General features: G+C 43.1%; 1 protein-coding gene across 1 annotated transcript in view; it reads right to left on the reverse strand.

Moving 5' to 3' along the window:
• Positions 1-12,764, reverse strand: part of LOC134859253 (pro-neuregulin-3, membrane-bound isoform) — a 321,042-nt gene extending 308,278 nt beyond the window's left edge. The window contains 2 exon segments of the mRNA XM_063875647.1: positions 12,043-12,208; positions 12,210-12,764. Coding sequence (XP_063731717.1) covers positions 12,043-12,208; positions 12,210-12,764 — 721 coding nt within the window.
• Positions 12,765-16,824: the final 4,060 nt, after the last annotated feature.

Raw genomic sequence — 16,824 nt, forward strand, 5'->3', positions numbered from 1 at the left:
CGTTTAGAAAAACAACACACACAAACACTTGCTCCATGTCAGGCCCCAAAAGAGGAATTATGTAACCATCTGCCCCAAGGACAGCGCTGAGAGGACCAACATCTGTGTGTGTGTGTGTGTGTGTGTGTGTGTGTGTGTGTGTGTGTGTGTGTGTGTGTGTGTGTGTGTGTGTGTGTGTGTGTGTGTGTGTGTGTGTGTGTGTGTGTGTGTGTGTGTGTGTGTGTGTGATTGAGGTGTGTTTCCAATCAAGGTGAGAGTGACCTTACAGAGAGAGCTTCCTGCTTCCTCCTGAAACCTCCTGCGTGGTAACATGATAAGTAATGTGCGGTTTAGCAGCTCTGCTTTCCTGGAAATTGCCTTCTACTTCTCCGGACTCACGGCGCTGTTACTTAGCATAAAAGGATACAATGGCAGCAGCCTCCAAAACAAACACAGGAAATATATTTATTTCACTGAGCTTAACATCTTAAAACGGTAATGATTTTAACATAAAACCTTCTTCCACTGACACTTAAGTCTCCGTCTCGACTGTCTTTGTTCTATTTCCTCCAGCTCTGTCAGATCTGAGGCCTCCATCAGTAACAGCCAGCTCCACGCAGTCTCCCAGAGAGAGAAGCTGGCAACAATCTTTGAAGCTAAAAATAACAGCAGCAAAAAAAATGCAGCAAGCTCGGGATAATCAGACCTACGCCCAAACGCAGCGCCGCTCGCTCGCAGGGACGCCGGCTAAAAGTGCTGAGTGGCAAAAGACCAGGATACAATCACATTGGGATCAATATCTCATACGGAAGACGGCTGACGGTGGCTCATGTAATGTGCATGAGAAACGTGCCACCAGACGCTGACACACCCACAACGAACCGCTATCTAAAACTAAAGGAGAGGGAGGGTCTCTCACTGGTTCTGACGTCTTAATGGATGGGAAACGGATCTCTTAGATGAGCCCGAGGGGTTTATTAGTCAGGTTTGAGTTGGAAATTATGACTTATATTTACAATAGAGGTCAACTCCAATAGACTCAGAGGTAGAGGAACTCAAATGCTTTACCTTTCATGCATTTTGACACCTTTCAAAGCAAGAGAGGTTATGTTTCAGCTCTGTTTATCTGTCTAAAGTAAGACTAAGAGCTCAATTTTAAAACATTAAACTTGGAGAAAGGTTATAGCGGGGCAAAGGGAGAGCCAATTACATAGAGCAGTCACACGGAGGATACATGCCATATATTTAACTAATGTACACAATGCAAGAACTGTAGAACTAGCAATCATTTGGTGTCAGAATGAAGTGAACGAAAGTGAACGCAGGTCTTTGCAAATTTGATATGCTCTTAGGTAGTTTAGTCTATCTAAAACCTTTTCATAATCAGAGGTGGAAAAAGTACTCAGGTATTGTACTTGAGTAAAGTAGAAGTACTCAGATCTTGTACTTGAGTAAAGTAGAAGTACTCAGATCTTGTACTTGAGTAAAAGTAGAAGTACTCAGATCTTGTACTTGAGTAAAGTAGAAGTACTCAGATCTTGTACTTGAGTAAAGTAAAAGTACTCACATCTTGTACTTGAGTAAAGTAGAAGTACTCAGATCTTGTACTTGAGTAAAAGTAGAAGTACTCAGGTCTTGTACTTGAGTAAAGTAGAAGTACTCAGATCTTGTACTTGAGTAAAGTAAAAGTACTCAGGTATTGTACTTGAGTAAAGTAGAAGTACTCAGATCTTGTACTTGAGTAAAGTAGAAGTACTCAGGTCTTGTACTTGAGTAAAGTAGAAGTACTCAGATCTTGTACTTGAGTAAAGTAGAAGTACTCAGATCTTGTACTTGAGTAAAGTAGAAGTACTCAGATTTTGTACTTGAGTAAAGTAGAAGTACTCAGGTCTTGTACTTGAGTAAAGTAGAAGTACTCAGATCTTGTACTTGAGTAAAGTAGAAGTACTCAGATCTTGTACTTGAGTAAAGTATAACTACTCAGATCTTGTACTTGAGTAAAGTAGAAGTACTCAGATCTTGTACTTGAGTAAAGTAAAAGTACTCAGGTATTGTACCTGAGTAAAGTAGAAGTACTCAGATCTTGTACTTGAGTAAAAGTAGAAGTACTCAGATCTTGTACTTGAGTAAAGTAGAAGTACTCAGGTATTGTACTTGAGTAAAGTAGAAGTACTCAGATCTTGTACTTGAGTAAAGTAGAAGTACTCAGATCTTGTACTTGAGTAAAGTAAAAGTACTCAGATCTTGTACTTGAGTAAAGTAGAAGTACTCAGATCTTGTACTTGAGTAAAAGTAGAAGTACTCAGGTCTTGTACTTGAGTAAAGTAGAAGTACTCAGGTCTTGTACTTGAGTAAAGTAGAAGTACTCAGGTCTTGTACTTGAGTAAAGTAGAAGTACTCAGATCTTGTACTTGAGTAAAGTAGACGTACTCAGGTCTTGTACTTGAGTAAAGTAGAAGTACTCAGGTCTTGTACTTGAGTAAAGTAGAAGTACTCAGATCTTGTACTTGAGTAAAGTAGAAGTACTCAGATCTTGTACTTGAGTAAAGTAGACGTACTCAGGTCTTGTACTTGAGTAAAGTAGAAGTACTCAGGTCTTGTACTTGAGTAAAGTAGAAGTACTCAGATCTTGTACTTGAGTAAAGTAGAAGTACTCAGATCTTGTACTTGAGTAAAGTAGAAGTACTCAGATCTTGTACTTGAGTAAAGTAGAAGTACTCAGAACTTGTACTTGAGTAAAGTAGAAGTACTCAGGTCTTGTACTTGAGTAAAGTAGAGGTACTCAGGTCTTGTACTTGAGTAAAGTAGAAGTACTCAGATCTTGTACTTGAGTAAAGTAGAAGTACTCAGATATTGTACTTGAGTAAAGTAGAAGTACTCAGATCTTGTACTTGAGTAAAGTAGAAGTACTCAGATCTTGTACTTGAGTAAAGTAGAAGTACCAGAGTGTAGGAATACTCTGTCACAGTGAAAGTATTCTAAATGTTCCTCCAGTGAAAGTAGAAAGTACTCTCCTCTAAATGTACTTAAAGTAGCGACAGTAAAAGTACTCATTGTCTGATTGGTCCATTTCAGAATAATATCTCTGATATGTTTTATAATGATTGATCATTAAAGTGTTCTCAGAGCTGGTAAAGGTGCAGCTAGTTTGAATGGCTTTGTATACTGCAGGGTAGCTGCTGGATTTACTGCAGGTGAACTACAGTCTGATTTAAGGGTTCATTATATTTACCATCATTCATCCAAATCTGCCTAGCAACTGAAGGTATTACATACATGTACTTGAGTAATTTCGGTCAGCACCAGCAGCAGAGTATGGGTACTATCAATCACACTCTGACCTTGAGACAGCGACCGAGAGAGAGGCTTCCTCAGCTCTAGGTTAAAAAATCACTGTCTATGCATTTTATCTTCACTAATAGCATTGTTTACTGCCAGGTGCCAGCAGCATAATAAACAGAAGGCAGGGAGGGGGGGGGAGGTCTGTTATTCACACCAATGCATCACCAGTGATTATTTTACACTTGCATCCTGAAACAAGTCTGTCACTTGGCTCATTTCACTTAAAGATGATGTCTACATATTGAAGTTGGGACATTTTGAACGTTACAAAACAAAAGATCTGACTTTTTTTCACATTTCTGGATTTCTCGAAACGTCGAAAAAAACCAGATTATTTTCTTTTAAATATTTTTTCACCAAAAAAAAAAATCCTAAATCCTAAACATTCCGGCTTTTTTTCTTAAAAATTCTCATAGACTCATAGTAGCTATAGAAAAAAAGGTAGCAGATAGTGAATCTTACACAGGTAGAACAATGTCCAATGTCCAGGCAAGAATATTGTTCTGTCCTTTTTCTGTATTCTCATAATACAGAAATCTCACCAGTGGCCTCTCCTGCTGGTTTCTCCTGATGGTTTCTCCTGATGGTTTCTCCTGCATACAAAAAATGTATGCTCATCTGGTACAAATCCCACCACCACCTGTGTCCAAAATATAACCTAATCACCGAGTGTCCAAAACCTCCTTCAAATGAAAAGCATAAAGAATAACTGAAACTAAAGTCACTAAATATTGAACTGAACCAGCAGTAACCTTGGTTGAGAAAGTCATACTTTGTCCTCCTAAACCAGTTTGATGGTGCTATAAAAAAGTCACATTACTTATTCCTTTTCTACTTCAAGCATTACATTTCCATGACAGCAAGAAGTTGTGAAAAGATCAGGAACATGTTCCACTTTTAAGCATTTTAAAAAACGTCTTCGTTGTTGTTTTTTCCTGTGGAGTCCTCGGGTCACTTAGCGCTGATTTGTCCTGATCCATACTCCTCTGAAATAACTACAGAGGAACGAACTGCAACACTAGCTGTTGGCTACGGTTGAACTCGTAACAGTCTGATATTTATTTGCTTACTTGTGTTAAACGGTCTGCTGCTGTGGGCCAGCTGACAGATTTAATAAGAGAGCGAGCAGAAGGTGGGCTGTGGGAGAAAGGGGCCGTGAGTATTCTCACCTCGGAAACCTCTCCATTTAATAACCCACGGAAATCAATATGTGTATACGCTCCCTGATGTGTCGTAAGATTTAGAAAAAAGAATCAAGTTTAAGGCTTAATTTAAGTCCTGTTTCACAACATGTTGTTATTGGTAAAGAGACCCTACTACTTTCCTGTAGTGTGTTATATAGTTTTTAGTGCATGTAAATGGTCTGCAAAGGCTACAATCCCAAAGTTTCGCCTCCATCTGACTCCTTTGTTTACTTCCGGAACAAAGTGACATCACTCTGGAAAACTCTTCAGCAGGAAAGGACTCTTTAAAGTAGAGACACTACATACTGATGTACACCTGAACATCAGCAGGAGAGGACTCTTTAAAGTAGAGACTCTACATACTGATATACACCTGAACATCAGCAGGAGAGGACTCTTTAAAGTAGAGACTCTACATACTGATATACACCTGAACATCAGCAGGAGAGGACTCTTTAAAGTAGAGACTCTACATACTGATATACACCTGAACATCAGCAGGAGAGGACTCTTTAAAGTAGAGACGCTACATACTGATATACACCTGAACATCAGCAGGAGAGGACTCTTTAAAGTAGAGACACTACATACTGATATACACCTGAACATCAGCAGGAGAGGACTCTTTAAAGTAGAGACACTACATACTGATATACACCTGAACATCAGCAGGAGAGGACTCTTTAAAGTAGAGACGCTACATACTGATATACACCTGAACATCAGCAGGAGAGGACTCTTTAAAGTAGAGACTCTACATACTGATGTACACCTGAACATCAGCAGGAGAGGACTCTTTAAAGTAGAGACGCTACATACTGATATACACCTGAACATCAGCAGGAGAGGACTCTTTAAAGTAGAGACGCTACATACTGATATACACCTGAACATCAGCAGGAGAGGACTCTTTAAAGTAGAGACGCTACATACTGATATACACCTGAACATCAGCAGGAGAGGACTCTTTAAAGTAGGGACTCTACATACTGATATACACCTGAACATCAGCAGGAGAGGACTCTTTAAAGTAGAGAGACTACATACTGATATACACCTGAACATCAGCAGGAGAGGACTCTTTAAAGTAGAGACACTACATACTGATATACACCTGAACATCAGCAGGAGAGGACTCTTTAAAGTAGAGACACTACATACTGATATACACCTGAACATCAGCAGGAGAGGACTCTTTAAAGTAGAGACGCTACATACTGATATACACCTGAACATCAGCAGGAGAGGACTCTTTAAAGTAGCCCTAACTCTATAAACCCTTGCAGGTATTTTAAAACGTATTTGTACAAACCTAGATCTGAAATGTAAGGAAGACCTTTTCATTCACAATTAAATGTGGATGATTGCAAACCTGACAGCTGTAAGTTAAATGCCAATTATGTAAATAAGATTAACCTTTGATAAGGTTACGACCCGACACACATCAAGGGTTTGGCATTTAACCTGATGATCCGGGCGTAGAGCCAGGTCTCCTTCTACGGCTGTGTGCCTGAATTGTTGGAATATCCCGTAGCGTTTCTATGACTGCCCCTGTGGTTTTACTAAACTGTCTCAACCTTCATCCTGAGCACTCTCTATTGACTCTCAACAAGATCTACTTTCCCACGAGCAGTCTGAAGCAAACACCTGAGAGAACAGGGACATCGGAGCAGTTAGCTAGCAGGTGGCAGCTTCCTCCGGAGAGCCGGCGCGGGGCAGGTGAATCCCAGAAAAGGAATTAACTCCGCTTACATCTCGTCAGCCGCTACCTTCCCCGCCACTGGTTGCGATGAAATGGAGCAAGCCTCATCTAATCAAGGGAGCTTAATCCCGAATTCATTATTAAAAGCCCTCTCTGAGGTAAGCAGCAGAATTTAACCACTTTGTACTTCTTCATCATCTGGACCGGGCCGATAGATGTGGGGGAGGGAGAACAGAGGCGAACAATTAAGAGAGGAGAGAGGCACACTACAAGTATATTTGTCCAATATCTAGTCAGAATATGTCTTTACACTTTAAATACGACCCTAATAAGTTAAGAAGTAACCATGCAGTGAGATATAGGGTCTTGTTGTTTACATTTGCATTGGAAAATCACCAACAAACATCAGAAAACAGAACACTTTTGAGCATTTCTGGCTTATTTTGTAACAAAACACGTCCTGATTGCTGTAAAATATAGAGTATGTCCCATCTCATTTCAAGAAATCCTATCAAGCTGATTTTCAGTTGTTTACTTTTCAGAGCAGGATTTCTTCCAGTGCAGATTGAGTGTTTCTTTAGAAAATCCAAACAATTAAATAAGACTCAACATTTCTTTTCCATCACCAAAAACAAAGCCACCCGGCATGGGGATTGAAGACCCCGCAGAACACCTCCATTCACGGGAGAAGAAGAAGAAGAGGCTTGCATGTGCGGTGAATCGCTCAGCGTGGGATAATTTGTCAAAGGACCATCTTTAATTATTTACACTTTCCGCTACATATTGAACATGTTTCTCTTTGGCTCCATTAATATTTCATCACTCTTTCCCCCCCTGCAAGACATTTCATCAGAGTAAATCAAAGTGACGCTAAGCTTCATTCTCACAGCGTCTTCGGCAAATTAAAACTCTAATCGGGGACGGCATGACAGGTTCTTGATGCATTGGGTTAGTGGTCCGGCACATCGGTCTCCACCACGCTGCATGCAGATAAACTGACTGAAGTATATTGTATATTTTAAAAAAGTGCCTTGATCTTTTAGAAACAACTCGTCCAATTAGTTATAAGCTATCTTGACACTCAAATGAAGTGGAACCTTTGGAAAGCTCATGCATTTATCATTGAGATGAATGGAAATATACGTCCCTTTAGGGTGGGGGGTGTTACAGGCCCAGTTGAGTTGGGACTTTGCTCAAGAACCCTATAACTGTAAATCATGGTTTACACAGAATTTCTATTGGACTCATAGGAAATTGGAAGAGAAGAATGAAATACCAAAAGTGTAAGTATCTTAATCTGTGCTAAAGCTCCAAAGCTCATGGACGGCTTCATCCGGTGGGCGATGTGCACCATGCCACGCCTCAAGAACAGCTTCAATATTGGGAAATAAACCAGAAACTGAAGCAAATTTCCAAGCAAAATTAACAACAGATGGCTAACACTTCTGAGGACAAGGTCAGTTTCCCCAATTTCCTCATACCTTTTTATATTTCTCTGGCATTGCATATAAATTATTATATTCAAGTGAAGTAACTTAAGAATCAGAGATACCCAGGTTCATTGACCCTTCTCTATCAGACACAATAAGAACACAACCCAATATTCACAGGATGGATATTGAGGTCCACTATTATACATTTCCTCCACACATCGCTTGCCTCAAAAGATATACGGTAGTCCCGAAAAAGCTTTCTCTCTAATCAGCCAGGAAGCAATCAGACCTCAGGGACGCTGCAGATTCCCTCCTCATTCACACAAGAGGTCGGAGCAGGGTCACACTCACAGTGACACGGATGGACACATTTCGACATGCTGCTGTGGACACAGGAGTCACACACCCAATAGTAAAACACTGGTGGTAAGCAGCTCACAGAGAACTAATCCAAGTGCTGCTGCTGTGAACTCTACAATCATGTGTAAACCTAAAATCTGGTTTAAAACCTAAAAGCTCTTCCAATGAGATGATGAACGCCACCATACACTGATGCACTGATGGTGGCCAGCAGGGATGAAAGCCAGGGTTAATTGTCAGTTAATTTGGGGGTATTTTCTACGCTAAGTTGACATCACTAGGAATATAAACGTTCAAGACACATTTCCAACAAAAGACACAGAGCTAAGACTTATCAATAGTTACAGGGTCAATAATCCCTTCCATAAAAATGATTTATATCCTTGCTTTTGGTGTAATGGGGTCTATAAATGGAGAGTAAAGTTGGTCTAGGATCAGATTTGATGGTTGGTTAGATTGTGAGGTCATGTCCGACTGAAACCCATCCAAACATGGCTTGCATTCTCGTGCGAGTCGAGGCCTAGTTTCCTGATGAATATGGTCTCAAAGGGTGAGTAAAGATAAGCAAATGGCTGAACCCAACGCTTGTTATTCCGGATATCGCACGTCCTGCTGGATCAGGGCCGCTTGCCGATGTCAGCCCAACATAATCCTATAGCTTTCTGCAGATTTTGAGCTATAAGAGGAGCATAAAGAGTTAGATCATGATGAAGAGTTTGGGCTGGAACGAAGAATGCAAGAGTTACTTTAATGTTGTCACAAAAAGCTTTATTAGTGCTGTAAAAACATGCGTCAAGCATTTCCTGAGGCCTCTTTAATACACCCTGAAACACAGCTAAGAGATAGTGCTCGCCTCCTCATCTCTTCCTGAATAACGTCCCGCCCCAGACCGTCCATTTGACCGATCCTCCAGCAGACAGTCTGCTTGTAAGCCCACGTAGAGTGTGTGTGACTGATAGGTGGGCTAATGTAATTCTATTGCTTCCAAAGTCATGCTGATGCACTGTTAATCGGGATTTAGGTTTCATGGCCAGTGTCTGACTGAAACCTAATCCCGGTGGCTCAGCACGGAGACAAAGACCTCACACTGCACCGGGATATCAGGAGCACGCACCTGAGCATGAAATAATCTGCAATCCAAGAGTAATATCTGCTGACCATTTCAGTTTCATGGGCTTTTTCTTTACCTTCATTATAGGTGACATACATTCCCAATGCCTTGTCATCGTAGGGATTGAGTCACTGGGTATTATTCACGTATGCTCACGACCTAACAGTTGTTTTTATAATGAGAGCTTCTCATTACAGGTCATTCCCATGATGCATCTTCTCCGGCATGTTATAAATCCGACAGTAAGCAGCACTCTACATAAAGTCATACAATACATAGACACTTATTAACCTTGAGCGAGAGAACTCTTCTTCAATTTCCTTTCCATTTACAGTTCAGTTTATACGAGGCATTACAGAAGTTAACCTGTATTCTTAAGAGGGTTGACGAATAAGGTCACAGATCCGCTTTCCACTTGGCTCGATCCACCTGATATTATCTGCTGAGGCATCACATGACATTTCACCCGGCAGTGCAGAGGTCGCTCGGCTCCCTATAATGGTATCATGTCTGTGAAATCTCGGCTCCATTCTGCGCTCGGGGACATCTGAAGACTCTGTAAGGTCCGGCGGATTTGTCAATCATGTTTTTCAAAGTGACATTTTACAAGAAGCAAGACTTCCACGACTATTATATCTTCCTATAGTTGGCAGGTCTTGACTTTTTTGACAGCTAGACGAGCTAGAATGTCACCAAATAGCAACACAAGCCGCACTACACCAGGGGTCCGGGAGGTGGAAGTGCCATGTATTGTCTGCAGAGATAAAAACAGCTGTCTGGCAATGGAGCTATTCCAAGCTGGCTGTGAATAGGTTGAGTCATCAGTACAAAATATTATAAACTGTGTCGGGAAATATTTACAATAGCAGAAAATGCTTATAGAAAGCAGCTCAGCACACTTTCCAGTCCACAGCCCAGTGTGAGATAAAAATCTATGTGCTATTTTGTGATCCACAAAGACAGCATCAATGGGAGCACACAGATGGCCCACTGTACTTAAATTAATAGAATTTAGTCCAATTCTGAGCATAGGCCAACACTGGGAGTTCAGTAATACTGCATTCATACAAAATGGATAGTAATTGTGAGAATGACGGTCCAAATCAAAGCAGCATGTGGGTGGTGAAATAAAGGAGGGGTGAAGGGTGCTTGGGATTATCGAGTGAGTCAGTCGTTTTTCAGGCGAGCTGGAGAAGGAGTGACATTTTCCTTTGGATATTCATCAGCCAGGCTTAATGGTTTTCATGAGCATTTGCTGGAGATATTAGCACTCTTTTTTTTAATGGTTAATTAATTAATGAAAGGCTGGTGATGAATAGCTCCCTTTTTTTTCTCCTCATGGTAATGAAATGATACACAATTTCCCACCCTATGTTTTTAATTATGCGACGGAACGTTCCCCCGGTGCATTCTGGGAACATTGTCATTATCGCGGACACAAAAGAAGCAGCCGCACCTTTGCAGCGGAGCGGACATGACGGAAACAGGTGGGATGGGATGATTTAGTTTATCAATGATTTAATATATGGCAGTCATTACCTAATATGCATAATTGAATAAATGGCAGTTATAATTTATATCTGACAATAGACTATGAGGGGAGAACAGCAACAATAATCAAGCTTGAATGGCATCACGGAGGCGTTTAGGTCAGTGCAAATGAATTCATTACATACAGCATAACCATATCACAAGTAAATGGTCAAGACCTTGACATTAATAAGTGTAATGTAACTATAGAGTCAAATACAACTACAATAAGGGATATACGTTTATGTGATTATGGTATAGGATAGTCCCCGCACAAGGTCACGTTGTGTTAAATATAACCCATTCCTGTCACTTTTACAACTGTTTGCTTTGCCAGGATCAGAAACCTGAAGAGCGATATCCAGCCCATAATGTGACACCATTTTGAGAGCAGAGTGATTTATCATGGAGGAAGCTGTGTGTTTGTGTGTGTGTGTGTGTGTGTGTGTGTGTGTGTGTGTGTGTGTGTGTGTGTGTGTGTGTGTGTGTGTGTGTGTGTGTGTGTGTGTGTGTGTGTGTACAGTATGTTTGTTTGATGTGTGTGTGTCTGTGTGTCATTGATCGCTGCAAGACAATCCCAACAGCGCTAATCAATAGCATGTGCGCATAGCATGCCTCGGGTCACAGACAGAGGGGAAAAAACCTTGGAGGAAGAGTCAGCATCATTTCACAGATGGATGAGAAAGCTTTTCTTGTCAAACAACAAATATCAATTTTCATAACAGCCGGGATTTAGCCTGTTAGTGTCACAGTTGTTATAAAACAACACAAAGGTTTGGAGGTTCACAGGAACAAAACAACACACAAATATCCACAGTTTGTAATCAAAACTAGCCTAAAAAAGCATGGATTTTTGTTCGGTTGTAGTATTAACTACATTATTCACAGCACATAAGTATCACATTAATAACCACATTGCATGAATCAGCCCTCTTGTATGTACGAACAATTCAATCTCATTGTATGTTGCCAACGAGGACCTCTTATTGCTGAAAGCATATGAAGCTAGCACCTCAGCAAGAAATCGTTGACCCATCAAGAGCAGAAAGATAGATTATTGAGTCGTGCAATCAGTAAGTCTTACTGTACCCATCAATGCTATTGATGCAATGGAGGGTCAAAAAAGCAATCTCAAAGGAAAGAACAGTAAGCTGTTATTGCTATCCAAATGGTCCCAAAGAAACGATGCAATGAACCCATCGATGGACAACATTGACTGACTCTTCAGCCAGTAAAGAGGACACACCCCTGAGGAATGCCTTTAGTGAACGTGCCCACCAATCTGTTCAACCGAGCCAACCCCCAAAGCTATCAGAGATCCAAGATGGCATGCTTTTCGATTGATATTTCCAAGCCAGATAACAAAATGGCTCTTTGCATGAACAAAAGCAAGCGACTTACGTGTTTTGCGGTGGCCGTGCGTACGCGTGGTGAGCGTGGTCGAGACCGTCTCTGTAGTAGTATGCTCCAGGGTCCACATCTGCGTGGAGTCGTGGAGTACGGTAGGATTGGCCGGTGAGGGGCTAGATGTCGCTGCTCCAATTACGAAGGTCGTCCGTGGCGCCGCAGGTAGTCGTAGTAAAAGCAGGCGGTCCGCGTCGGTTTACAGGATTCCTTGGTGTGACTTGGCTACCCGAGGCTCCTCCTCCTCCTCTGGGGTTTATGGTTGTGGTAGTAGCGGTGGAGCGAGTTCTACCTTTGGCGGCGGTAACAGTTCTAGGCGTTGGGTTCCCGCCATCAACTGTAGGAGTAGTCGTGGTGGTGGTAGTGTCAGGACTTTTGGGAATGCCGCTTGGCTTGGACAGGAAGATAGGATCCTGGCCTATTCGATTAGCATCCACCAGGTCTGTTGGCACGTAATCCCGCACTGTACCGACAACAATCCATTTCAGCAACATCAGGCTCAATCCAAGGCCGATAAAACCAATGAGCAAGGGGACCACACACAGCCATGTCTGCTGGCGAGGCCACACTGCACAGCGAAGGGGACCCTGATTCGGGGCCTGGCCTTCACCACGGCCCCCTGGAGCCCCTGAACCCTCAGGTTCCTCCAGGATCACCGCCCCGGACACAGCTGCCCCAGAACACTCGCTCATCCTTCCCTGCCGTCCTTTATGGCTCATTGAGGGTTAACCCTGTGATAAGCATCCGTAGCACATGGCAGAAAGGCTCCCAACAATGCGGGACAATGAGAAGAGACAAAGGGTGAACGAATGGGAGTCGGACGCTCAGTAACACGTACACAAATATGTAATCCAAAGATAGAGAGAAGAGGAGGGGTGCAGGAGACACATGCAAACACGCAATCACAAACACAAGCACACACACACTCACACACAGAGACACCCAGTGAGAAATGGGAGAGGTGGCGTAGTCGGATGATCGCCTCGATTAGCCCTCGTTTAGTCTTGCCCAACTCCTGATGTCCAACTGAAGTGGCCGTGAACTTCAAGACCGTTCACAGCAGGGTAAGCCAGAGGAGAAGAGGAAGAAGTGATTCCTCCAATCGAGGAGAAGGAGGGAGAGGAGGGAGAGATGGGTGGGAAGGAACAGATTTACATCTGTGCATGTGAGGAATCTGTGGCATCAGTGTTCAGATGTCACTGCAGCAAAAAATCCACAGCTATTTCTACTTAACATGCATAAATGTCCCCTCCAAGCACAATCCACAGTCTGTATTGTCTAATGAGGGGGGCAAACTTGAAGGGTGGGTCTTGTTACCTCCCTACTCCGAGCAGGACCAAAAAAAGATTGAAAATGTTTCCGTTGCAGCCCGATCCAACACCTTTAGCCGAGTCAGCGTCTCTTAGCTCCCAAATTCCCTGTTTCGTAACGGACAGACAGCAAGAGATCTGTGGTTTATGCGTCGGTCGATCGCTCTCCTTGGATTATCCACTATCTTTGACGCCCGTTGCTTTTCAATCAGCCTCTCCTTTCCTTGAGATTGTTTTATTTTTCACTCTTTTGATCCGATCCCACTTTCGCTTCCTTGTGCTCTAGATCCCAGTGAGGCTGAAAACGAAGATGTAGAATCCAATGGATGTTCCTGATCCAGTCAAAAAGCCACACTTTAGATGGGAACAGAGGTAGGGAGAGGGGTGGGGTGTGTGTGGGGGGGGGGGGGGGTGGTTGAGATAGAGGGGTGTTGTCGCGCAGTGGTATCACAGGGCGGATAAATCTGCAACTGCGACGCGTGATCCTGCTCCTTCCCCAGCCGGCTGTGGATCAGATTTCCCCAAGCTGTCCGCTCAGCGCCCTGCTGTCTCGGTATACCGTCCGTTAATACTGCAGCAGGCACTCAGAGAGCCTCCTCTCATCTATCTGCAGGAAACATTCCGGCACACATGGATGAAATGAATGATGAAGAGGCAGTAAGTGGTCGGAAATAATTGAAACAGAAAAAGCAGAAAGTAAGGGATTAGAGGAAACACACAAACAGGATGTGTTTAAAAATATCCCGCTGATTCTGTATCTCCCCCTCAGAGCTGTCTTCTGCTCCGTCCCTGAAAGCCTGTGCTCTTCTGAATCAGCTTGTGATATGTTGGTCGGGTTGCTGGGATCCTCTGCTCGTCCTTCCCTTTCAGGATGCTTTTTTCCAGGAGATGCTTAGAAACCCTGCGCCGGGATGGAAACTTGCGACCGCAGCAGCCAAAGCTTCCTACCCCCCTGTGGGGTTGGAAACATCCGACGAATGCAGCTGTCTTTACCTGTGGCAGTTGTTATGCAGACGCACATACAGCTGCCCCCCTGAGCTGCTGCTGCTGAGAGACAGAGTACGAATGAGAGGGGGGGGGGAAAACGCAGGCACAGACAGAGCGGAGTGTGCACCGTGGTGGAGCGGCTGCGGAGAGAGAGAGAGAGAGAGGATGAAGAGAGAGGGAGAAGGAGGAGGAGGAGGAGGCTGCACCTGCTAGATGCACCAGCTCCGGGAAGCATGCCCACCTCCGCTAACGCAGGGTGGGGAGTGAGTAAAGATGCAGAATGCATACAGAAAGCCACGGGAAAAAAAGGGAAAAGGGAGTGGAGGTGTGTGTACAGATAAAGATAATGAGAGAGGGGCAGGGAGGGGGGGTGGGAGAGCTCTGCAACGGGAGATGAGGCTGTTACCATCGAGGAGTCTCAGAGGCACAATGCAGGAGCTGTCAGTCACCAAGCCCCGCCCACTGCACGGCCAGGACTAAATTAGGAGGGAAAGATGGATTTATATATGAGATTTAGGTGCTTTAGATATATGGATAGAAGGATAGAAGGATAGATGGATAGAAGGATAGATGGATAGATGGATAGATGGATAGATGGATAGATGGATAGAAGGATAGATGGATAGATGGATAGATGGATAGATGGATTTAGATGGATAGATGGATAGAATGCATCTGGTGCACTTTGAGAGCAAAATTAAGAGGCTATATCTTAAAGAACTGTGTGGTCTTGGAAAGGGGAGGGGGCACAACTCTCAACACTAATGTGAGAAATAAATAAAAAATATATTTTTCTTTTCAATTTGAAAATGTTCATTGGTTCGGCTGAAGTCCACCTAACATCGGCCTAGCTACGCGACTGGTGTGCTCCCTCACTCTCTCCCTCTGTGCCCCTCTCTATCTCTCACACATAGAACATGAAAACACACTCAAAGACACACACTCCGTCACACAGACAGACACACATACCTCTGCTCAGCCAGATTTCTTGTAGATGTCACACACCATGATATTGACAGAAATCAGTATTAAGACCAGAGGCCCGCTACTGTCAGCCATTAAGAGTGTGTGCACTGTCTCACACACTATGCATGTTGCTCCTTTGAAGTAAGATGGCATTCATTGCCTTGAACAGTCCTTTAAAAATCTGGCTTGTAAAGAACATGTTTGTATTTAAAAGAAGCTCTGCTGCCAGAGATGCACCCTCTTATTTATTTCGTTACCGCGATTCAGCAACTCAGGAGTCCTTCTGTGTCGGTGGCCAGCTTTCCGTGAGCAGGCCCTCTCACACACATCTACAACTGCAAAGTGTTACCGTTTTGATTCGACAACTTTGTATTGAGTTATTGCGGTTTTATTTTCGCCGTTCGGATGCAGATCTCTCCCTTCACTGTCACATCATGAGTGCAGTGAAGCCCGCCTCCGGGACTGCAGGATCTGCATTTTGATTGGCTAAAGCACTTTTGTGTCGAAAACTCTGTGTAACGATTGGCCTGGAACTTGTGTGTTGTTAACCCTCTGTGTGTTGTTATACATATGCGCAAAAAAACCACACAATTAAAATTCGATATGAATTATGGAGCCGCATGAGACGGGGCAAAGAGCCGCGGGTTGGCCACCCCTGATGTAGTTCATTATAGCCATGTGTTAAGACCATCATTGTATGTAGTTACTATCATCTTTGGCTTTTTGTGATTGTGTCTTTATAAGATATCTGTTTCTAAAATACATCAGTAATATATACATTTTTGAACGAATGCATAAAGAGAACGTCATACTTTAAGCACTGAAGTCAAGAGGAAGGAGTGCAGAGTCTAAGCAGACAGAACCCAAAGAACACTAATAATATTGAATGTTTATTTTGACTTTTATGTTAATCAGCCGAACGGTTGAGCTTCAGTAAATCCAGTCAGGGTTCAAATCAATTTAACGGTGTACAGCAGAGTGTAAAACAACATTTAAGATGCTTCTGGTAACACAGTTTCCCCCGCTGCACTGCACATTTACTTCTGTGTGCATGAACCTGTTTTAATATTTGTCTACCAGAATGAGATCGAAGCACACCTAATGTCACACAGAGAGCCATCTGCCTGCAGGAGAAGCCTTCACTGGGCCCGTGGGGGAAACTCAAAGCATGTTGTGCGTTTTCACACCGCTTTCTGTCGTTTGACATTCGAAGATATGGAGTCTGTTAAAGCAGCAGCCGCACACATCAATAGCACACACTGGAAAAGACAGGGACCAATTAAACGCAACCTCTGCACCTTCTCGTCCTGAAGAAGACACAACAAACACAGTAAGAAACGGATGGTACGCCGTCTTTTAAATTCCTCATGGCAGCATTTGGGTCGTTTTAGGACATTTTAGAAAACAGAGCACTGCCACTTCAGCTCTATGCAATTAAAGTTACTCACTAGATTTCATGTAAATGTTTGTCATTTTGGTCAGTTGCACTCTCCTGCCTCCTTACCTTATTCTATCT

Source organism: Eleginops maclovinus, chromosome 22 (assembly GCF_036324505.1).
Source record: "Eleginops maclovinus isolate JMC-PN-2008 ecotype Puerto Natales chromosome 22, JC_Emac_rtc_rv5, whole genome shotgun sequence".
Lineage (NCBI taxonomy): Eukaryota > Metazoa > Chordata > Actinopteri > Perciformes > Eleginopidae > Eleginops > Eleginops maclovinus.